This window comes from Rutilus rutilus, assembly GCF_951802725.1.
Source record: "Rutilus rutilus genome assembly, chromosome: 14".
Taxonomy (NCBI): domain Eukaryota; kingdom Metazoa; phylum Chordata; class Actinopteri; order Cypriniformes; family Leuciscidae; genus Rutilus; species Rutilus rutilus.
The window spans coordinates 11,071,935-11,095,529 of NC_140219.1; the positions used below are offsets into that span (position 1 = coordinate 11,071,935).

Genomic DNA, 23,595 nt, shown 5'->3' on the forward strand with positions numbered 1-23,595 from the left:
CAGAACCTAAACACCAGCAATACTTAACTTTAGGGATATTATGTATTAGGTCCTAATATATTTAGTTTAGTTCTGTGATATTAAATGATATTTCTTAAATAATATGCATTTCTTAGGGACAACTCATATTTGCTTCCACTAATAATCCTACACAGATTGGCATGACAAAAGCACCAGGGACTTGTCTGAACAGGTTAAACATTCACAGCATATTTTGCACATTCTTAAATATGTTCCACTGATTGGTTATGAATGTAAACCTCTGTGTGAGAGGGCTCTGTGTCTGAGGGTTTAGTAGCCTATATATAAAGGATTGGCACATCTTAGCAAACAAATTCAGAAAGGATGGGGACTTAAACTGAGGTGAATAATCTTATTCTACGTTGATGATTCATCACTTAAAGCAGTAAGTAAAAAACAGACAGGTGCTTTACATTGAGTGGTTTTAGTCAGCTATTTTCAGCGAAATATTTCAGCGTTCTTATCATTTTATCCTGTTTTACAGGTAAAAATATGGACATTCAAAAGAGAAAACTTTAACGATAGGACAGTGATCGCACTATTTGTTTGGTGAATGTAAAGTGTTAAATGTGTTTTAGTTGATGACGTTTTGTTTGTCTTGATGTAGGGTAGAGTGGGGGAAAACGCCCCCCTGGGGTAAAACGCCCCCCACCTGTTTTTCCCAAAATAACCACTAAAAGTAGTCAATATACATTTTTACTGTTGCTATGCACTACGTTGATAACGGGGATATACAAATCTCTATGGAGAAGCTGACACCAGCGACATATTTGAAGAGAAGAGGATTACATGGTAAATGCTATAATTTTCAGATATTAGTAAACAAGTGTTTAAGAGAATATTGTTCTGCAGGATATCACAGTGATGTATGATAGATGAATAGTGAAGTCTGTAGTTTGAGATCATATGTTATTTATAAGGAATATAATTATATTAAAAAAATTAAACTTTTTTTTTAAAAGTCATAGCTTGTGGGGTAAAACGCCCCCTACGCTGAGGGGTAAAACGCCTTTTTTTCAATTTTGCTGTTGATCTGTGAAGCAAACTGGTTTGTAAGAAAGGGGGCATTTTACCCCACCTTGGAGGGCGTTTTACCCCACTGCTGGGGCAAAACGCCCCCTTTGTACAAAAATATTTTCAGTCAAAATGCTAATTAATTATGAAGGCTGAGCAATTTTAATATTTGGTGAATAACTCCTGCCATAGTCACTCAAAACCGGGATGGCAATTCTAGTCACATTTATGTTTTGTTTCACTGTAATGTCACATTTTCCTTAAGGGGGGCGTTTTCCCCCACTCTACCCTATGCTCAAAGATAAGTATGCTCCAGTGGTCATTATATCTTAACGATAGTTTTGTATTGATAGTGCCTGAGTCATAATAAGTTTGTTTACTCATGTTAATGAGTTAATAGGTAGCGTTAAGTGTATCTTTGAAGCTCACTCTGATCGCATTTGACGCGCTTTCCAGTCACGTGACCAGGCACTGAGAGAAGCATAGAAAGCCACAATCTCTGTGTATCCATAAATAATCCATTCCTATGGAGGTAAAAGAGTGAATTGTGTTGCACAATGGTTTTAAGGAGCAAGTGCCTTTTTGAATACACACTTTCAGAGTTCATATGAAGTAAATTCTTACTTAGTATAATTGTGTTAATGAATATTGGTAGCATTGTTTATAAAATATGATATATATATATATATATATATATATATATATATATATATATATATATATATACTGTATATATATATGGAAGATGTAATATGTTTCTCCCAGCCTTAGGGGGGCGCTGTGTTCGAGTGTTTCACTGTGTGGATGGGTGGAGCTGTTGTTGTGAAAAGGTAAGATGTTCTCTGCATAGATATCATATATAAACATAGATATAAACACTAGATGTCGCCTTGTATACGGCAGTTCATTGGAACGAATGCGTCAACAGAGCCGCCATCTTGGGACAGGGGAGCCCCTCCTCTTTAATGCATCAGCGTCAATGTAGGCAAGGGTCTAACGGAAATAAAATCACCATAAATCGTCATGAATGCGATTTTCTAGTTTTTTTTGTTCGTTCCAACGGTCAGACATGTATTTATCATCGAGTCCAGAGAAAATTAAAGTTTTTGATATTAAGATAATCTACTTATTTTTCAAAATATAATGCATAGTGCTATAGGCCTAAGTTTATTAGTCACATTATTTCACTTGAGTAAACTTAGAATGAACTATCGCTACTTTATATATATATATATATATATATATATATATATATATATATATATATATATATATATATATATTAGCAAAACTTGGCCACTAAATATTTAATATTCAGTTATTTTAATGATTACAATTAAAGTTTTAATTTTATTAAATTGAACAAGCGCAACATTTAGCATTCAATCAAATATTCTAAAGATGTATTATTAATAATAATGTTATTTCAACATAATAATCTCGTTATTTCGACATACTTTGTGTACGTGCAACAAGCAAGATGTGCATTTGTAAATCCGGTGATACGCGTACATTGACTTTTTATTAATATACTAGTGTTTTCTTACAGTGTCGACTCGACTGCAAAGATGAAGTTGACGATCGCCATATTCGTAGTGAACGCGCCTATAAAGAGAAATGCACATAATGGATTACATAATCAGACAGTAGCCTTTTTCTTTTCGTTTTGAATTATTTCGTTTAAAGACATTTCAAGCTTTGTGTATTTGATGTATTTCTCATGTCTGTGTGAGGCATACACTGAGTTTCGTTAATTTATGATGAGATGCGCTCCAGTTCACGTGCAATGCAAGTGACCGCGCGCGGGCGCCTCCATGATTATATTGTATGTTCGTTATATTTGCTTCTTATTAATTAGGCCTAAATCCAGGCAATTGTTTGATGAAAAAAATTATTAAAATTAAGATACAATTTATACAAAACGAAATTCACTTTAAAGAAAGGCTTTAAACAGTTGACATTTTCACAAATTCCAATGTCCTTCCACACCTCCATCCCCAGTTTGCAAGGAAGAAACAAGCCACGTTTCCACTGTCGGGCCAGGGCCGGGCCAGGGCTTTAAACGGGCCGTGCCGGGCTAATAGCCTCGGGCCAATAGCACCGGGCATGCGTTTCCACTGTCGGGCCAGAAGCTCCACAGCGCTTCACTAAAACACGCCCGTAACACGCCTCTCTGGGACAACGTCACACTAAACCATCATTTCACCAACAAATGGAAGTTTTATCAGAAAACTAATCAGAAATCACTGGAAACAGCGTTGAAAACAAACACGATAAAAGCGGCCGTTTGCTAGCTTTTGTTTGTTTGTTTGTTTGTTTAGCAGCTACTTGAATATTTAAAACCCAAGCATTGATGTTTTACCACAGGTTTACAATAAAAAGTGATACATTGATCATAATGAATAAATTTATGTAAAATTGCACATTAGTCACTCAGAAATAAATTACCGTTAGGTCACAAAAGAAAGAGGACAGGACACACTTACTTTTTCAGTCGCGTCTGTTTCTTTATCTGGTAACTTAGTTACAGGACATATTTACATCACATTTAGAAAAAAATTATATTTTCTACAAATATATGCCATACGACCTGAGGAGCTTTAGCACTCTCTCGACTCCCATACAGATATTTTCAGTCAGAGAAACAGAGGAAGCTCCCGAAAAAAAAGTTACTTTATTTTTTGATAGTCCGGTTTAAAGAGACGAGACGTAGGCTACTGACAGATAAAATAAAAACATGACTGTGATAGCCTTTAAGATTGGTCTGATTTCTTCAAGCGTTCGCTATGTTGTTTTTTTTTTTTACTATGCGTATCTTCAAGCGTTTACTATGTTTACTATGGTAACGGCTAGCGCGCATAGTCTTTTGCATCACAAACAGAAGGCATTCAAACATGAACGCGATTTAAATTATTTTATTTTTAAGTCTTAAATGCTGACAGAATCATCCGGCGCTGCCGTCTCCCAATGGTAAACAGCTCCTCTGTTGGTAACCACTCCTCTAGCCCGAGCTGGCCCGCTTTGGCCTAAGGTATTCGACGGGCCAGAAATCCTGGCCGTTGGCCCCGAGTAAGCCCCGATCAAGCCCCGGAAGTGACAGTGGAAACGCGACTGGCCCTGGCACGCACTAGCACGGCCCGGCCCTGGCCCGACAGTGGAAACGCGGCTCTTGAGCCCACTGTATCCTTGTGCAAAACATACACATACATAGGATTTGTGGAATTCTATGTATAATAATCATGGATGTACTGTTTGAAGATTTACAGGGAAAGGACAAGCATACTATTAGGACTGTACTTACAGGTTACAAGCTCCACTCTTTTTTTTTTTTTTTTTACAAAGTTTGAGTAGGCTACAATCGGTAAAAAAAATCAAAAGTTAGGAACAACACAGCCAAAAGTGGGTATTGAGGATCAACTCCTGCATATTGTACATTTTAAACACAAGGGTTATTTCAAATAATATCTAAAGAGTACAGCACATTCACAATTAATTTTCTGTGCGAGAATCACAGTTAATTTTCTTCTTCCAAGCAGAGAAATGTACACTTAACTTCTAAAAAAAAACAACTTGACTACTGCCATCCACAGAGTAAATGTAATCCCTTGCTGTCTGGTTTAGATTTCGTTCGTGTGAACATCCATACGCAGCACAAAAGTCCGGCATCATCCATGAATTCGAAGTACAGGCGGAGAAAGCAGCGTTACCTAGCTACTTCCTATGACAAGACCCCTGTTCCAAGATGGCGGCGGTTTTGACGCATGCTTAGAACCCCAAGGCGACATCTAGTGTATATATCTATGATATATAAAGGCTAGATGTCTCGTGCGCACTGCTGGCCAATGGAGGTCGACGTCAGGGGGGCAGGGATTTGTATTAATTTGAAGGTACCCCCGGGCGCCGCCATTGGCTAGCGGAACCCCACCTGCAGTTAGCATCCCATTGACTCCCATTCATTTTGGCGTCACTTTGACAGCGAATAACTTCACATCTGAGGCGTTTAAAGACTCCATTTGTCCATTATTTATTTCTAAAGAAACACGAAAATGTATAAAAGGCTCCATTACCTTGTAGCTTACGTTATGGCCCTGTAGAAGCAGTTTTTGTAAAAGTAGGCTAACGATTGCGTCATAGCCACGCGACTCTCTGTCGCACAGTAGGAAATTACCGTATGGACAGGAGGAGAAGCTCGCGGGCAATCGGGAGGACGTGGAGGCAAAATGACAAAGTTATTAATCAGAACACCTACAAAAAGTTTCTCCTGCTCCAAGATCATGGACAGCTCATACTCACGCTCTCCGTCTCTGCAAGTTTCGGAAGGGAATGATTCAGATTGATCTTGGCACAGCTACTAGAAGACAGACGGTTTGCTCACGTCACATCTACGTCGTCGAGCTCAGTTTGAGTCTGCGCAGTACGCTGGACCCCCAGGAAGTAAAAGTTTCTAATTGGCTTCACTTTGTCTCCGTTGAATCCAATGGGGTCGCTGTGTCCATTTCTTTTACTGTCTATGGTCGACGTCCGCACGTGGCGGCCATCTTGCGACAGTGTACTCGCTCACTACTTCAATGGTGCATGTACTTTTAAATAACCATAACTTGCTAATTTTTCTACCGATTTTCAAACGGTTTGGTTTGTTATAAACGTCAGAGATGTAGTTATGACACTGCATACATACACTGCATACATATGAAAAATTATAACATACATTTTCAAGCATTCGGAATTATAGCCACGTTAATAACGTTTGAAAGAAACCAAACCGTTTGTAAATCCGTCAAGATTTCAGCGAGATAAGAGGATTTGTGTGCGTGCTGATCATTCACCTTAATGCACAGAGCACTGTCACAAGATGGCCGAACGATGATGCCGGAAGTGACTGCGCCATAAGACATCTAGCGTTTATATATGATATCTATGGTTCTCTGTTACATCTATTACATTTCTTTAATTATATTGGCCATCCATGTTATTTGAATACCGTATATACCCGAATATAAGACGGATGGTTTTGTATTTCTGATAGTTTTACCTTCCATGTGATGGGGTATATTTTTCTGTATATTGTATTGTGTTTAACATTTATCTGAGTATTTTGGGTTATAGTCTTTGTACTTTGGATGCATGTGACATTTAACATTAATTGTCATATGTGGAAAGTTATTTTTCCAGTCTTTGAGAACCCCTGTTATTGAAGGTTCAATATAACTGCAGCTAGAACTGTATTGTTTCGTTTTGTGATATTGTATGCATTTTTAATTTTTGATATTAGTAACTAACAGTTCTATTTTCCTTGTGAAAAGTGGCTGATGCAGAAGAGCCCAATAAATAAGCTTCACTCACTGCTGTGACGACAACGATATTTGTGTCCTCCTCATTCAACCATCATCCAAACACAACGCAGAGACATTTGGGGGAGCACACAGACGAAGAGGGTTACATATATATATATATATATATATATATATATATATATATATATATATATATATATATATATAATATAAAAGTTAAATGTTAAGAAGGTAAAGTGTAGAAATGAGCTGAGTTAAAAGAGTGTCAAAAAGTGATTTATTTTGATGTTGGTGACAACGTGATGTAATGAGACAGACAAAATAATGTGAATTAATGCTTTAAAAGCAACTGTTGTTCTAAAATTGACTTATTGTGCATTAAATAAATATATCTGCAGAGAAGCTGTAAAAGAGCAGACACGACTCTCCCGTTCTTATCATTTTATCCTGTTTTACAGGTTACAGTAATCCGTCAGCTGGGCCTGCAACAAATTTATGGCACGTAAATTTTAATGAACATATTATAGCCAATGTGGAATGTAATCTAAACTTTAATCAATTTAAAAAGATACCTCTCCACAGTTGTTTAGAATGGATCAGATGGCAAAGTCGCTAGTCTTTCTCCTAATGCTGATTGGATGGTCACAAGCTTTTCCACACCATGATGTCATCAGTGAGAATGAAGTAATGAAAGATGTAGCGAGAGAAAGAAGAGATGTTGTAAGTGCCTCATTTGATCTGTGCTGATGCATGCTGATTACCTTCTCCATACATCTGAAAAATATGAATCATATTCAAGGCTACTCTGTGAACTGCTGTAAAATGTGCATCTCAACTCTTTCTAGTTACTGCTAATAGATTATAGTTTTGCTTTTTTTAAATTACACAAAGTTGCCATGCTATTTAAAAACATTTCTTTCCTTTTTAGTTAACAGATGTTACTCCACCAGTGTGCCGTGTGGTAAATGAGAATTCAGGCTGTCTTTTAACATGTGGAAATACAATCATGGAAGTGACTTACATCATGTCAGATGGAGCTGGTTCAGGAATCGATCATGTCAACATTGTTAGCTCTGGTTCAAGTTTTAGCAATGGTAGTCAATATGATGGTCAAGATGAAAATGGCTACAATGCAACCTTTTTGCATTATTCTGTGATCTGCTGCCTTGAAGATGTGGAGGTTTCTGTGGTGGACAAAGCAGGAAACAGGGGAACGTGTCCTGTTATTATAAAACGTGTTACACCTAAAGTCAATCCAATGACTGTCCGTCCCACATCAAGTTGTTCCACCACGACCATCTCTCTTTGGTCAAGTTTAATACTGATGGCACTTAAATCAACTCTGCTCTAAGATGGATGTGCACTTTACTCACTTCATTTTGAACACATGCCATTTAAATAATATGGCACAGAAAGAAAGAAAAAACATGAAAATGTAGGCTACATGACCAATAATGACTTGCTTTATGATATGTACATAAAAATGTTATGGCTTGTCAGTAGCCTACATTTTTATTTATTTTGTTTTTCTGCATTCATGTAGTTTCACTATTTACATTGAAGGCTTGTGGAAGTAGCATATTTCTATTGATTCCAACTTTTATTCTACTTCATAAAGTGGCAAATAACCAAAAGTATATTTTACGTTAGAGATCTAACGTTAGGCCTGAGGCCTGTTTCATAAAAGACGGGGATTAAACTCTGACTTGAATGAACCAAACAAATAAGTCGGGGCTAAAGAGGTTTTCTAAAGCGGTAATTGAAGGTCACGCTTTCACGTTTCACGTTTTCTTAAAGCAGCCCTATAGTCGATCCACCACAGCAAACATCATATTGTGTTTTATGCGTTTGAGACATGTTTTTTTCCCCTCAGTGCAAAACTTACATTTCACAGGTATATTCTCCATCTGTAAATGTGGGAAAGTCGTGCAAATATTTCCATTTTGCTGCTAAACCACGTTGAACGAGCGCTGCTGTGCGCATGCGCGCCAAATATGAGCGCAATAATTCTGACTAAAGTACATTTTACTTGAAAAATTAATATGCGATATACACCAGAACACCAGAAATATCTTCTAACTACAATAATTTATCTATAGGATGTTGGATAAGTTGCGGTGAACTTATAGCTCATTACATTTCTTTTTCTTTTTTTACTTAAAATAATAGCTAATTACTTGAATTACTTAGGAATGTGTCATTATAAGAGAGTTTGATATAAAAATTCTGAATGTTTAATTCTTTATTAATATGTATTCATGTATTTTTGTATTTTTTCCCCTTTTTCATATGTAAAAGTATCTAACTGTATACTTATTGGTTATTGTTCTAATTATGTTTTTTATGTGTTGGTGGTGGGTATTATCACAAATGGGAAAAAATAAAGGAAAACAATTGAAGTAAAAATAAGCAATAATTATTAGGGAAAAAAATATAATGTCTTTAAAGGAAATGTCCAATTGTATAATTGTGTTAAATGTGTATATGTATATTAAATTATATATATATATATATATATGTGTGTGTGTGTGTGTGTGTGTGTTTGTTGTTGCACATTAGATGTGCCTTATTTAGAATTTTTAAGGCTTAAGGCTTAAATGTACTTTATGATAGCAATAGCTGTAAAGTGACTATTGTAATGGGTTAATCAAATAGGCTAATATACTGTAAAACCAGAGAGAAATGTATTCATACATTTTTAAAACAATCATTGTCGCCTTATTTAAGTTGATTTATTTTTGGATTGATCAAATAATGATATGCGAGAGTGTCAGTGGTAATATCATTGTAACAACTCAGGCTTAGCCTGACAGTTAGCCTGCCCTGGACCAGGTTAGTTTCCCAGCATAAGTTACAAGAGTGACTGAGTTTGAACTATTTAAGTTTGCTTAGAATCAACCAACAATAAGTCTGACTAAGCAAACTTGTGAAGCCCTGTAAGCCTGGCTTGTATTTTAATCTTGTTTTATGGAACAGCCCTCAGGCTGCAACAAAGCCCTTAACCTAGAAAACCATTAGTTTAAAAATAAGAATTTTGATTAGGCATTTCAAGTCTTATATTGTGATATTTGTCCAAACATAATTGAAAGATCATATAAACAGGCTAATTGAATGTCAAGAGACATGACTGCCCTCTTGGATTAAGATAGGCCTGCTGCATGCAACTTTTCGTATTTAGAGTAAATGTTCAGGTTGTGTTGGGTTATAGCGCCTCCAAGTGGCCAAGTCCGGCTTTTCTGTGTCTGATTGATTGAAGTTCACATAGATAGTAAACTAAAGAAAAAAAAAACACTCTAATGAAAACCATAATAACTTATCGTAGTTTGGCTTTAAAATATTTGAGAACTTACTGTGCCCGTAACATCTTGCCTGAAATGCTAAAAAAAAATAATAATAATAATAATAATAATTCCTTCATAATCATATAAACATTTTAAGAAAAACTTTAAAAGAACAATTTTGATTTATTAAAGGTGGTATCAATGATTTCAGGCCCAAAAATATTTTTTATCACATTCATCTAATCTTTCTAATAAAAGAAATAAACAAATCTCACTGCTTTTCTATGTATATTTATTTATTTATTTTTTCTTTTTTACATTTATTTGTATATTTATTTATGTATTTATTTATTTTTAATATTGGCAGCTTGCCTAAAAATGACAAATTAAATAGAAAATCACATCAATTAAATAGAAGTCAAAGATCTCTTATATGAACAGTGATTTAGGCTATTACCTGTTATAGTTGCAGACCAACAAGCATTACCTTACACCCTATTCATAATATGGTGAAGCTGGGAATAGCATTCGAATGTATAATTCAGAATGTCCCAAATAAATTTTAATTATAATATTTGTAGGGCCTATCAGTCTCAAGTGATTTTTCAGTAAATATATTAATGGATTTGTTGTATACTTATGAAATAAACGTATTTTGAATACATTTAAAAAAAAAAAAAAAAGTAACTAGGGACCTCTCGGCTCTCTTGCACACCAAGACCAAAAGACACAGATAACGATCCACAACACCCCTAATAATCCACAGGCATAATAAGTCAAACCTCAGTATATAAACCTCCCTATCATTACTCCTCATTTGTGCTCTTGTTCTCACTGTGACATTTCCCAGCAAGTGTTGTAATGCTGAGAATATAAACTGCAAAAATTCTTATGGAAATTCTTAGGAAAATATCTAAACATATCTAAATTAACAAAGCAAAAAAAGTGGGAAATAAAATAAGACCTTTTTTCTAAGATGTATTCTCTGAAGTAAGGCTTAATATTTTCTTATACATTTTTGTGAGAGTTATCTTATTTAAAATATATTAAAGTTCACATTAAAAAAGTTAACTTATTGATCAATAAAATTATTTGTTTGCAGTGTAATAGGAAAAGAGGATGAAACAGAACAGCTTTTTAACAGTACATGTGGAATGTTTTAATGTTTTAATTACTTCTCCTGCCAATAAAAGCATAAACTTGTAATATATATATTTTTAAACCTCTCCACAGCTGATCAGAATGGTTCAGATTGCAAAGACACTTATCTTTCTCTGCATGCTGATTGGATGGTCACAGGCTTTTCCTCCCCGTGATGTCATCAGCGAGAATGAAGCAATGAAAGATGCGGACAGGGTAGAGGGAGAAACGAGAGATGCTATACTAAATGTAGGTACAACATCTGTTTGTTGTAGGTGTTTTGTAAACTGCTGCAAAATGTGCATCTTAAATTTTTCCAGTCCAGTTTCCTGCTAATTGATTATACTGCTCCAAGTTAGCAGTCACTATGGTATTTAATTGAAAGAAATAACATTTAGTTTCTATTTAGGTCACCGATTTCACTCCACCTGTGTGCCGTGTGGTAAATGACACTTCAGACTGTCTTTTAACATGTGGAAATACAATTATGGAAGTGACCTATATCATGTCAGATGGAGCTGGTTCAGGAATCGACTTCACCCGTATTTCTTCCTTTGGTGGGGCTTTAAGCAAATTCACTCAATATGATGGACAAGATGAAAATGGCTACAATGCAACCCTTTTGCATTATTCTGGGATCTGCTGCCTTGAAGATATGGAGGTTTCAGTGGTGGACAAAGCAGGAAACACGGGAAAGTGTCCTGTTATTGTAAAGCGTGTCAAGCCATGACATTCATTCTCTCATCGCTCCACCACAACATTGTCTCTTTGGTCAATACTGATGGTACTTATGCTGTTCTAAGATGTACATGAAAAATGTACATGTACAATTATTTTGACAATGCATTTTTTATGTGCAGTTAAAGTACTTGATGTCAATATTATTAAATCAATGCTTTGATGAATGCTATAATACATGAAAATGTGATTCCTTGCCAGTATTTTTTAATTGATTCTAATTATGTTTCACTATTTGCGTTGCTGTACCATTAGAGAATAAAGACAAACTTGTGAAAGTAGCAGTCTGTTTCTAACTTTTATTCTACTTTAGTGAAGTTCACAACATAATTTTGGGAGGAGTAAACCCATCTGATCTTTCATAACTGCTGGAGCATATAAGCAGCCGCTCACCTTGCTCTGGCATCAGCTGTGTTGGCATCCTTCCACCTCCCCAACTCCACCAATATAATTCAGGCATTGCCATACTCATCATCCAAGCATTAGTAGTCCCACTGGGGGGTATATCTAAGCTCGAGCCCCTCCACTGCGGACAGCAAGCCAAATACGCTTAACCTTATTAGCTTAAAGATTATATGGGCAAAGGAGCTCTTGAAATAAAGTGCTAAATAGCCAAACCTTTTTATTATTATTAGTTTTTATTCATGTGCCACCCACAACCCAACCACATGCCCTATTCTTCAGCACAATGGTAACCACAAAGACTTCAACATAACAGAAACTCTTTTAAATATCACACACCTAACCCTAACAAAGATATTTCCCTTTACTCAGAAACACATCAAATAAAACTTAATGTCAACTGAAACAAAAAAATCCACTGTCTAGTTTTAGTTACTGCAACAAAAATGCTTTAGGGTATAGTCCCAACACAAATGGATTAAGTAACATTACATATTTAAATGGATTGAACAGAATAACATTAAGTACTAACGCAGTGTTTAGCAATTGTGTTCCTTTAACTCATTTTAATCATGTAAAATGTACAAGCAGCAACAATCGTTTCAATCATATCATTGAAGTTTATTGTTTTCCGAAAGTTTCTAGTTTTTTAAATGTATTATTGTTCTGATTATTGGGTCTTGTGTCACTGGTTTATTTTTAGTTTTTTATTTCTGATATAACCCTAATTTTACTCTTGTCTCTGGTCTAGCTTATGTTAATATAAGTTGCATCTTTTGGTGAGTGTCTCGCTTTGGTTCTTGTTTAAGGTTAGACTTATGAATCTATTTTATTCTGTCTTATCACTTTACAATAAACTGCACTTGGGTTTATTAACATTGACTTGCTGGAGTGGATATATTGTTACAGTGTTTGAGAATTGCATTTACTGTTTTCCAGTGGGTCTTCGTTCTACCTCTCCCTGATGAGAAATTCACTGCACTCCAGAATTTCAATACAGTCCACATGATGTCGAATTTTCAACAAGTGGAATTAAGTGGTGAGTCGATCCTCTAAATTAATGCTGTAATGTAAATCCTAGAAGGAGAACTTACACACAAAAAATCAAGTACCTGAAACATGCATCAAATATGTATCCATTTTACATGATGCCTTTTGTTTGATGAATGGATACGAATAGTTTTATTGTTTTCAAATTAAGAATCAAATTCTTTAGAGAAGTCTGATGTTGAGATATTTGTCCAAAAATGCTTGAATGATTCCAATGGTAGCCGTCACAGTTAGGAATAAAAAGACACCCAGCACCAAGAAAAACCCTGGCAACCTAGAAACAACAGCAAGAATGGGCTGTAATATGTTACAACTTGACACTACTTAAAAGAATATAAATAATATGATATAAACAAATGTATTAAAAATCTTTTGATTATCACCTTTTTTTGGATTCACTGATATAGCCAGTAAAGTACATCTCTCTGGCCACAATATACACAATTCCTCCAAGAGCAGCAAGCACTATAAAAAGGGGAAAATGAAGACATTTTCATAAGTTATAAAATGGTTTCTTATTTTTATTTATACACCATAAATTCTGTATAACTATATCATTGTTGTATAGAAATATACAATGTACATAATTATAGAAATATACTATGTAACATACCTTCATTGAAAAAGATGCCAGAAATCCACAATTCCACCAGGAAAACGGAATAAGACTCTACACAATTCTGGCTAAAGAAATGGTGGAAAGACATATTTGTGAATCAAGAAGATTTCATATTTGATTGTTAATGAATGAAAGTATGTGAAGTATGAGAGGCATCAATGAAGCAGTTTGGCTGTAAAGATCTTTGATCTTACTGTGCACGAAATGTCCTTTCAAACTCAGGTGGTCCAGTAACAATGGGTGGCATAATTTTATGCTTCATCCTCGACCACCCCACACGTCTTGCCTGAAATGCTAAGATATTCAATCACTATTATTCAGTCACACCGTTTTACCACATTATAACAAATAAAGAAATGAATGATACATATCTGACATGTGATTTCAAGTATATAGTATTAGCTTGGTAATCATACAAACATTTATAGAACCTTTCTGATTTATGAGTGATTAAGTTATCTTGAAATAGCTCACTCAAATCCAACATCATTTTAATTAGCAGTAAACCTTGACCTGATCTTATTACACATTTGTCCGATTTTGGCCAGACAAATCAAAAGTTCTAGTTTACTTTTTTTCTTCTTCTTTTTTAATTTGACTTTTGGCAACACATCTTTAACAACTTTAAATGTATTAAACCATTTGAAATGTAACATATTATGTTTACTCGGAAATAAAGCTTTTACAGTCTTTTTAAGTTCCAGACAGTTACTTAATTATGTTCTACATACATATAATAGTATAAATACAAATAGTAAAATGATCAATGTTTTGAAGAAACCAAATTGGAATAACTTTATTTTATCATCAATAATGATAATGATAAATAGATCTTTAATCTCCAAAGACCTATTTACTGCAGAGCACTATACAGAAAAAAATTGTATAAATAAAAAGAGGGTCCTTTGCTGAACACATGGCTGAACATAAGAGCAACCTTTATGAGGTTTTAACGGGTGGCCAACCATCATGATCAAATAGTCCACTTGCAGTACAGTACACGTTTGTATTTTTAATGGTGCAGAAGATTTAAGCTACAACTTACCCATGTGGAGAGCAGATAGTATTGACACTGCTGCGAGGAGAACTGGCAGATCTGAAGTCATATTTGTGGTTCGAAACAGCTCCTTTTTTGATAAAGTCTTGCCAGAAAGATGTGAAATTAGGTCCGTATATCCGCCTGTTGCGGTTTTTAAGATCCGGAAGTACCGAATTAACGTTTACATAAGGTGTTGCATCATGATTCATGTCAGACTATGCACTTCGCCTTTCCAGTCAAACAGCAGTATGAGTTGGGAATAAGAAGAAAGGACTGTCGCGTGGGCGATGTTTTTGAACTTGGGATACTTGGATTCGACTAAATTTGCAAACCCAACACAATAAGCAGTTTTATTTTTATTTTTAGAGCCTGTACCTACCTATTGAACACAAAATGAGGTTTTATTTAACAAAGTTCGGGAGGAGCAGGTTCAGATAATTAACCAAATTATGCACAGCTGGAGATTAATCAGTAATCACCTCAACAATGACAGAGTATAAATTCACAGCAGACCTATCTCTGTTCATTGAAAGATTGTCAGCATCCCTCCTCCACCCCATCTCCTCACTTCCAGTTCCATCTACACTTACCAACTGGGGGGAGTACATTGGGTTCGGGCCTAACTCCGAGCTCGGAGCCCTCCCCTCGGACAGCACGCCAAATACGCATAAACTTATTGTATTAATTATATGTAGATGTGAACTCGTGAACAGTGATTTTTTTTAAGTGGCCTAAAACACTATTTTGGGGTGACAACAACCTATTTAAGTCATAAATAACAAACATTTATTTCACAACAAAACGCATAGTCTTGACACTGTCAAGAGTATTTTAGTATGGTTTCGTCCGATTCAGCTGACAAATACGTTTGAGAACGGTTAGCCAGTTAAATTAAGCTAATTGTCCGAGTGAATCGATTCTCTAAAATGATTCAGACTTCCCAAAGCTAGAGTGTAAAGAAATCAGTGCTGGGCGCTCGACGCTGATGATGTCAGACACTGTGCGCCGGGAACTGTGAGCTCTGCGCCGCTGAAGCTTCCGCGACAGCCAGGCAATTATAGAAGCAGCTTGCTTTACCTCTAATAAACAACAGAGGAAGCGCAAACATGGACAGCGATGATGACGATATGGAAGAAGTGGTCAAAGGTACGACAGGCGTGTTCACAAACGACGCGGTGTGACTAACTTTGTTTTTGTCGTCTTTTCAGGGTGAACTTTTATGCAGTCTCATTCCGCCGAAGATTAGCCTACCGACAGCTGTCCTCTGTATGTCTGTCAAACTGTCAGCTGTCACACACCCGAGGCCCGTAAGCTTTGGAATTTTTAAAAACCCCAATGACAGCGAGTCCTATTTCGGCTTTGGACTTTAGTTATGATTCATTCTGAAATCCCATTATAAGCTGAAAGTATAAACGTAGACTGATTTTGTTCTCTTGAAATATCTTTAATTTGATTACATTTACTGACACTTTGTACAATACATAATCTTTTTATGTAGCCTGTAAATGTCGTATGTATAGGTTTGATTTATATTTGCATGGATGTAATAATATTGTTGAAGCCACGTGGTTAAGAAAGTGTGGTGTTGACACAATCCAGAATTGGAGAGTTGCGTATCAGCTCTGGACTTCCATCAATTAGTGTAACGTTACAATCACTTTTAATGTTTTTGCTTTGTCAAGTATCTAACTGAACTTACGTTATTAACCTGGGACATTAAAATTAGTGCTATTTTTAGGTATAGAGTACATTAGTTACTCATCAATCTATCATTTCGCTTATTTCTGATTACACTGTCATGACTTTTTAGGGCCACTGGATGAGGATGACCAGCCTCATGGTTTCTGCACTGTGACCTACTCCTCCAGTGACAGATTTGAGGGACACTTTGTTCATGGGGAGAAGAATGGAAAAGGAAAATTCTTCTTTTTTGATGGCAGGTTTGAGACTTGTGGTGTATGTTGGCACCATTTTTAAGTTTATTATTGATTTTCACTGTATGATTTGTATGGTTAGAGAAAATTGCCCATGTTAAAATGACCCATATTACTATACCAGGAAAAAAATAAGGCTGTGTGAAGGGGAAAGAGAGATTGATTATCTGCGCTGCTGGCTTAGGAGAACCAATCAACTGCCCAGAAGAGTTTCATGAATGAACTATGTATAGAGTTTAGAAACACATCACTGTGATTCAATATCATTTAAAGGGATAGTTCACCCAAAAATGAAAATTCTGTCTTCATTTACTCACCCTCAAGTTGTTCCAAACCTGTATGAATTTCTTTTTTTTTCTGCTGAACACAAAAGAAAATATTTTTAATAATATGGGTAACCAAACAGTTGATGGGCCCCATTGACTTCCATAGTAATTTTTTCCATACTATGGAAGTCAATGGGGTCCTTCAACTGTTTGGTTACTGACATTCTTCAAAATATCCTCCTTTGTGTTCAGCAGAAGAAAGACATTTATAAAGGTTTGTAACAACTTGAGGTTGATTAGCCTAAATGATGACAACATTTTCATTTTTGGGTGAACCATCCCTTTAAGTGCACATGCATCATCACCAGCAGTCTTGAAAGGTGTGAAAGATAATTAACTTGAAGAATTTACTTTTCCCAATTCTATTTGCTTCTCTTTGGTCTTTGTTTTTACACTTACATACAAAAAAACTTATTTGGATCAATTTAATTATAGCAGATAAATAAATGTAATTATTTTTCACCTGCATATTACCTTTTTCCTCCCCTCTATAGTACGCTGGAGGGTTTCTATGTGGACGATGCTTTGCAGGGCCAGGGCATTTATACTTATGAGGATGGAGGAGCATTACATGGGACTTATGTAGACGGCGAGCTCAATGGACCTGCTCAAGAGTTCAATCCAGATAGTCAACCGGTCTTCAGGGGCCAGTACAAGGACAACATTCGCTGTGGCATGTGCTGGGTCTACTACCCGGTTTGTTTTGCCCTACATCAAGCACTTTAATATTGAACTAGGAACATGAACAGTCTATTGAAAAGCTCCAGGTTTATGTATATATAAAAGTTTTCTTTTCTTTTCTGTCGTATAAAGGATGGTGCCTGCGTGGTGGGGGAAATGAATGAAGATGGAGAGATGACAGGAAAGGCAGTGGCTTATGTTTACCCTGATGGGCGTACAGCTCTGTATGGCTCCTTTGTTGATGGAGAACTGATCGAGGCCCAACGTGCCACTCTTACCACTCAAGAGAATGGCAGACCACACTTCACTGTTGATCCAGACAGTTAGTAGTACTTTTATTTACACTCTCATATGTCTTATCTGAAACCCGTTTACCCATTGATGCAAATGAAAAACCCTAAATCTGGTTAGTAAACATTCATTTTGGCATTTTTCTGACTCTCTTAGGTCCTGTTTACTGCTACGATAAATCCACCTCGTCATGTATCGCCAGCCACAAACTATTGCTTGACCCCTACGAAAGTCAACGGTTGGTGCAAGCTGTGATCAACCATGTAAACCTCAATCTATCAAATCTTGTTTTGAACAGAAAACATGTACTTGTTTGTTCCAGTGATGGATTGTCTGGTCTTGTCATTTCAGTGGGGGAAATTCAGTTGGTTCTCTAGTCTAAATACATAATTTCTTATGTCTTCCATCTTGTCGATTCAAGCTGAAAGGTGGTTTTCTTTTGGTTTAACAGTGTGTATGTGGGACTTTCACTTATTTCCGGAGCCGGAGAAGGGCTATTTGCAAAAACTGAGGCTGAGGCTAACACAGTGATGGCTTTTTATAATGGTGTCCGCATTACACATTCAGAGGTTTGTTTGTTTCCATTTTTCATCATTTAATGCCAGAATGTAATTCTTTTTCATTTTTAAAGATGAATGTTGTGCCAAATTTTAAGTCTTCTAAAAATCTGTTTATGTTTAAATTAACAGGTGGACAGTCGGGACTGGTCCCTGAATGGGAACACCATTTCATTGGATGAGGACACTGTGATTGATGTTCCGGAACCTTTCAATCTGACTGAGAATTATTGTGCATCTCTAGGTCACAAGGCCAATCACTCCTTCACTCCCAATTGCAAATATGACCCGTGAGTGTGAATGTATATTTTAGAAACATTGTACTTTTGTTTTTATATGTTAATCTGAGTAGTATTTGGTTGGATATTTCAATGTAAACAAATCATATTGCTGGATAGTATTGGGTTAGTCATGCAACCATTGTACTAACCGCTGTTTTTACCTGTCCAGGTACGTTCATCCTCGTTTTGGGCAAATAAAATGCATCCGAACAATCCGTGCCATAGAGAAGGATGAAGAACTCACTGTTGCTTATGGTTATGACCATGAGCCATCAGGGAAGTCTGATCCAGAAGCACCAGAATGGTACACAAAGCAATTGCTGGAGTTTCAGCAGAGGGTGTCAGGAAAAGGGGTTGACGAGACCTGCTAAGACCCTTCTCACCACCGCTGTCCTGGAAAAATATTATCTCCCATCCCAGCCTTCAACTACCACTAGAAACTCTAACTTTGTCCTTCGACTATCACAAGCTAACGATTACAAATAATCACACATCTGAACTGATTTCTGGCATCCTCATCCATTTACAAGTATTTTAACTGTGAAATCCTTGCTCAGATCACTGAGCAAGCAACAAAACTCTATGGTTCTACTGTTCTACAATGTGGAAGGTCCTGGTATGTGTGTCAGTCAGGGACTGAGTTGGTTGAAATAATAAGAGCAAGTGATTTAAAAGGCATTTTGACTTAAATCTATGAAGCGGAGTGGAGTTTGAAAGTTTTAAAGACTATTGTTACTATTCCTTGAAGTATTCAACCTCTTTACTACAACTTGTGTTAACCATGCAGTATTAAACCAATATAGTGTATTTTGCTGCTTTGCTCATGTTTCCCCCAAGAACTAAAAATATAAATTTGTTGTTATTACCAACAATTAATCTTGTAAACAAATTTGTTCTGTCTCTATCATCATGTACAAACAGCTACAGTTAAGTTTACATAGGCTCTAGTTGTCTTGAAGTATTAGTGTTATACTGACAAGGCCCTTTATTTATTTGTGATATTTTTATGTGTTTTTTTTTTTTCACACACCAAGAATACAATTAAAAATGTACTCCACAAAAGAAAGTTTAAGTAAAGTGTACTTGATGTGTTGGGAAAAGACTGAACAGAGTGTATCTGAGACTAAGGCACAGGGTGAAGAGAAATCTTTTTTTACTGATCTGAACTTCAGCCTTTGATATGCAAAAGATACCAACAAAGATTTATCAATAAAACTCCAGCATAGAGCACAAGTTAATTTGTCTCATCTTTTCAACGTTCTCGGTTATTATATAAGGAGGTTATATTTTATATAAGAATGTTATGAAATGTAGAAAATATAAATCAGATTTTTTTAATGCCAAAGTAATCAGGGCAACACTCGCTGTAAATGTCAACGTAATGGGGGCGTGGCCATCGTGCTGCACCTGCGCGCGCGCCAGGTAAATGAGTGACACGCTCGGCTTCACCACTTTCTTCTTAACAAAGCGGCCCGGAAGTGATAAAGGGAAAACGGCATAGGTAAATACGCAATATATTCTAGTTTAAAGAACTTTATACTTTTAAATTGTGTTTGGCATTGCTTCAGAATAGCGTTTAGTATAATTAAGTTACTGAAGTGGTTTTGTAGTTCTAGAATCAAGCCAAAAACGTGGAAAGCGATAGTGATTTACTGCTTCAAGTCAGTAGCCTATACGTTTGATAAATGATCCAGCTTCGTTTAGAGACATAACAGTGAAATATTTTTCTCTTTTAAATAATATTTATGAACATAAAACTACTGTTTGATTCTTCTGTCCCCGCTGAAGGCCTGAGATGGACCGTTACAGGTATTTCATCTTCAATCAGAAGAGTGTGGTGGTCCTCGGCATCCTTCAGGTGGCGTGCGCGGGGCTTTGCGTGGTTTGCGGCTTTATGGACGCAGTTTTCCGAAAGAGCACAACTCTGAGTGAAACTAGGGCTCCACTCTGGGCTGGACTGGTGAGAAAGCTTAACACTTACAATTTATTTATTTTAAAATGGCTTTCCCAGTTAACAAATAATGCAGCATCCCAGTTCGCCAGAATATTGTAGGCAAACTGGACTGGTTCAGTCTCAAGAAGGTCACGTGAAAAAAGATGAATATGACAGTTATGTTGAATGCCTACCAAAATATATCATATTTCACTTATTATAACCTCAACATGATTTTCTTTTTCTCAGTGCTGCTGAATGAGGTTTCATTAATTCATTAACCATTCATTCATGATTAACCATTTCAGTAGGCCCAATTCTATGGGCCATTTCTCGCCATACACGAGAGACTGTTCATGAATGATTTTCCGGGGTAGGTTGCCTTGCCAGGTCTTTCCCCATCCCTCCCCATTACATCATGGTTTGGGACTCACTCGCACATTCATACAGACAATTTAGTGTCTCCAATTCACCTACACTGCATGTTTTTGGATTGTTGGGGAAACCGGAGGAAACCCACGCAGACACAGGGAGAACATGCAAACTCCACACAGAAAGGCCTCCTGGCTCAGTCGGGACTCAAACCTGGGACCTTCTTGCTGTGAGGTGACAGTGACTGACTGAGCCACTGTGAAAGTGGTTTAGAATGAACTTAATACTGATTTTTAGTAACGGAAGATTATGCACATAATCATACAGAAGATTAGGTTTAGGTGTCCCACTTGAACCGCATTCACCCTATATTGACACTGATTCTGTAAAGCTCATTTTACTTTTCCCTCCTCTTTTAGATTATGGCTGCACCTGGTGTACTTGCCCTTTTTGCATCTCAGAAGAAAAACCCTATTTTGGTAATAATTACTTTTAATTACTCACTTGTGTATTTATTAAGTATTTTTCCTGTCTCTTTCTACCTATTGATATTAACACGCTCTCATTAATACTTTAAGGTAAACGCCATGATCGTCTCCTCTGTGGTGTCGCTTTTTGCTGTTGTGATTGTCTTTGTTTATGCTTGCATCACTCTCAGCTATGGAGAGGAGGATGATGAGATCTTCCATGCCCATCCAATCCCTCAAGTGGTACAGTCAATAATAATTTGCTATGTTATGCCCTCAGCTTAAAATATAGAAATAATTGATAAAGCTGTGTCCTGTGTTAGAGGGTTGTACTCAGCCGGATGGTAAAAGGCGCAAACAGCACCCTTCTGGTGGCCTGCACGGGGTCTCTGCTCTTTTCTTCTCTGATTGTATACGTTGGCTGTCGCAGTCTTCCGCTTTGCGGCTGCTACAATTCTGCAAATGGCATGGTGGGTGAAGTCTTTTATAAAACAAGGAAATTCATAAGAAAATTGCAATATCTAAAAGTTAATATACAGTACACAGTATTGAGCTGTTAATCACTGCATGGGTGCGTATTTTACAGGACTTTCTAGTTCCTCAGAATGATCCAGTTACTCCAACTGAACTCATATGCACTTGGCAAGGTACGCAAGGGATGTTGTTGAAGTGGGTTTGAACAGTGAGATAACAAAATCATATTTCATGAGTCATCTGCCACATGAGCCACAATGTATGCAATTATGATGATGTTAGTGAGGATGTGGCTGAATATAATGAGATTTTATTTTTTCTCATGCAGATGGAGAAGAGCGAATCTTTAACTCTCCCGTGTCATTCATGGATCACTGTCCTGAGCAGGAACAGCAGCAAGACCTCTCCACACCTCCTCCATATAGCAGACTAGCTTAGTTTTTTTATGCATGTGACTGGGCAAAATATCAAATATTTGGGAAATTTTGTTCATTAATTTGTCCCAGAAAGTGTCAAATGTCCACATTTCGTCGAGCTTGCTTGTTTCAATTCTACTTAAATGTGTTTCTTGATGTTTAAGTTATTATCAGTGCCATATCAATTTTTAATTATATTTTAGTGTTTTTTTTTCTAAACACATATGCCTTAGCTTTATACTTTTTTTTTTTTACATAAATAAACCTGTATATATTTTACAATAAACAATTATTACAAATTAAGAATTCGATTCTATTTGCCTCTTTATGGATCTAAAACTACAACCTATTGCTTTTAAATGGATGTTCAGACTAATAAAACTAATCAGTTCCAGAAATTTCATTTGGACTATGCACTTGATGTTGGCACCCATGTCAAACGCAAAACGGTATCGTTTTTGAGATGCGTTCCAGTTCATTACTTCAAAAAGAAGTTAATAGGCTGACGAGAATTGATTTCCCATATGCACTCTTTAATTGGATAAATAAGGCACAACATTCTTCTGAAGTTCAAAGATGTGGTACTTTATTTCTTAGTAAAACATTAACTGTTAAAATAAAAACCGTAACCAGCATGATTTCTTTTGCACTCCTTTGATTACAGTAGATTGATGGTTTATATTGTTGATTCCCTTAACTATCACTCAACTCACTACCCAACACTGAAGATTTGAGTTGTATCAGAAAAATGATTAGTAAAGATATGTTGTGCATGCTTGAGTTCTGGCATTTTTGTTTTATCAACTGTTGAACACCTGATATCATGTATTGGCTCATACACTTCCACTGAAAGAATAATAAACCATAATTAACCTACATGTAATAATAAAGTGTCACTTGAAACATTCAACAATCTTCCATATATTTGCTGCGTTTGTAATTTTCAATCTGTAACATTCTGTGGACTTTTGAGATCTGCTAAAATTTTACATTATTATCTGTTATTAATGTGTTAATGCAAACAGAAATACATAAACAGACAAACAATAGAACCCAGACCAAGAGCATTTCTGGCAGATAAATGATGAGATAATCCTTTTGTAATCACCCAGGGTCAAAACACAAAGCACAAATAAACAAATGTTTACTATGCATTCAATATTTAAGGGCCATACCATGCACAGTTCCTCAGCCAATCACATGCTCCCCTACTCAAACAATGGAACGCATCAGCTAATCTGGCCCTTAACCAACCCACTTCACAT

At 36.3% G+C, this 23,595-nt stretch overlaps 3 protein-coding genes and 1 long non-coding RNA gene across 5 annotated transcripts; 3 read left to right on the top strand and 1 right to left on the bottom strand.

The window, feature by feature from the left end:
* The first annotated feature begins 165 nt into the window (after window positions 1-165).
* LOC311303174 lies at window positions 166-6,497 on the top strand. The gene is made up of 3 exons (XR_014629732.1): window positions 166-406; window positions 1,801-1,865; window positions 6,339-6,497. It is a non-coding gene; the product is annotated as an uncharacterized lncRNA (long non-coding RNA).
* A 6,096-nt stretch (window positions 6,498-12,593) lies between these two features.
* mgst2 (microsomal glutathione S-transferase 2) lies at window positions 12,594-15,008 on the bottom strand. Its single transcript, XM_084430410.1, has 5 exons — window positions 14,605-15,008; window positions 13,754-13,853; window positions 13,554-13,624; window positions 13,324-13,405; window positions 12,594-13,214 (listed from the first exon to the last, which is right to left on the bottom strand). The coding sequence occupies exons 1-5, from the start codon at window positions 14,663-14,665 to the stop codon at window positions 13,103-13,105; spliced, it is 426 nt and encodes a 141-aa protein (XP_084286536.1). The 5' UTR covers window positions 14,666-15,008; the 3' UTR covers window positions 12,594-13,102.
* A 574-nt stretch (window positions 15,009-15,582) lies between these two features.
* Window positions 15,583-19,904, top strand: setd7 (SET domain containing 7, histone lysine methyltransferase). Its single transcript, XM_084430851.1, has 8 exons — window positions 15,583-15,744; window positions 16,409-16,538; window positions 17,353-17,554; window positions 17,672-17,861; window positions 17,987-18,068; window positions 18,282-18,399; window positions 18,520-18,677; window positions 18,838-19,904. Exons 1-8 carry the CDS (start codon window positions 15,705-15,707, stop codon window positions 19,037-19,039), a joined length of 1,122 nt encoding a protein of 373 aa, XP_084286977.1. The 5' UTR covers window positions 15,583-15,704; the 3' UTR covers window positions 19,040-19,904.
* A 202-nt stretch (window positions 19,905-20,106) lies between these two features.
* LOC311303636 (uncharacterized protein) lies at window positions 20,107-22,631 on the top strand. 2 transcript variants are annotated; one of them, XM_084430207.1, is made up of 7 exons: window positions 20,107-20,169; window positions 20,457-20,628; window positions 21,393-21,452; window positions 21,552-21,683; window positions 21,764-21,910; window positions 22,027-22,087; window positions 22,243-22,631. In XM_084430207.1, the coding sequence occupies exons 2-7, from the start codon at window positions 20,464-20,466 to the stop codon at window positions 22,350-22,352; spliced, it is 675 nt and encodes a 224-aa protein (XP_084286333.1). In that variant the 5' UTR covers window positions 20,107-20,169; window positions 20,457-20,463; the 3' UTR covers window positions 22,353-22,631. The 2 variants fall into 2 exon arrangements, with proteins under 2 accessions (XP_084286333.1, XP_084286334.1); XM_084430208.1 differs by lacking the exon at window positions 20,107-20,169 and adding an exon at window positions 20,240-20,329.
* Window positions 22,632-23,595: the final 964 nt, after the last annotated feature.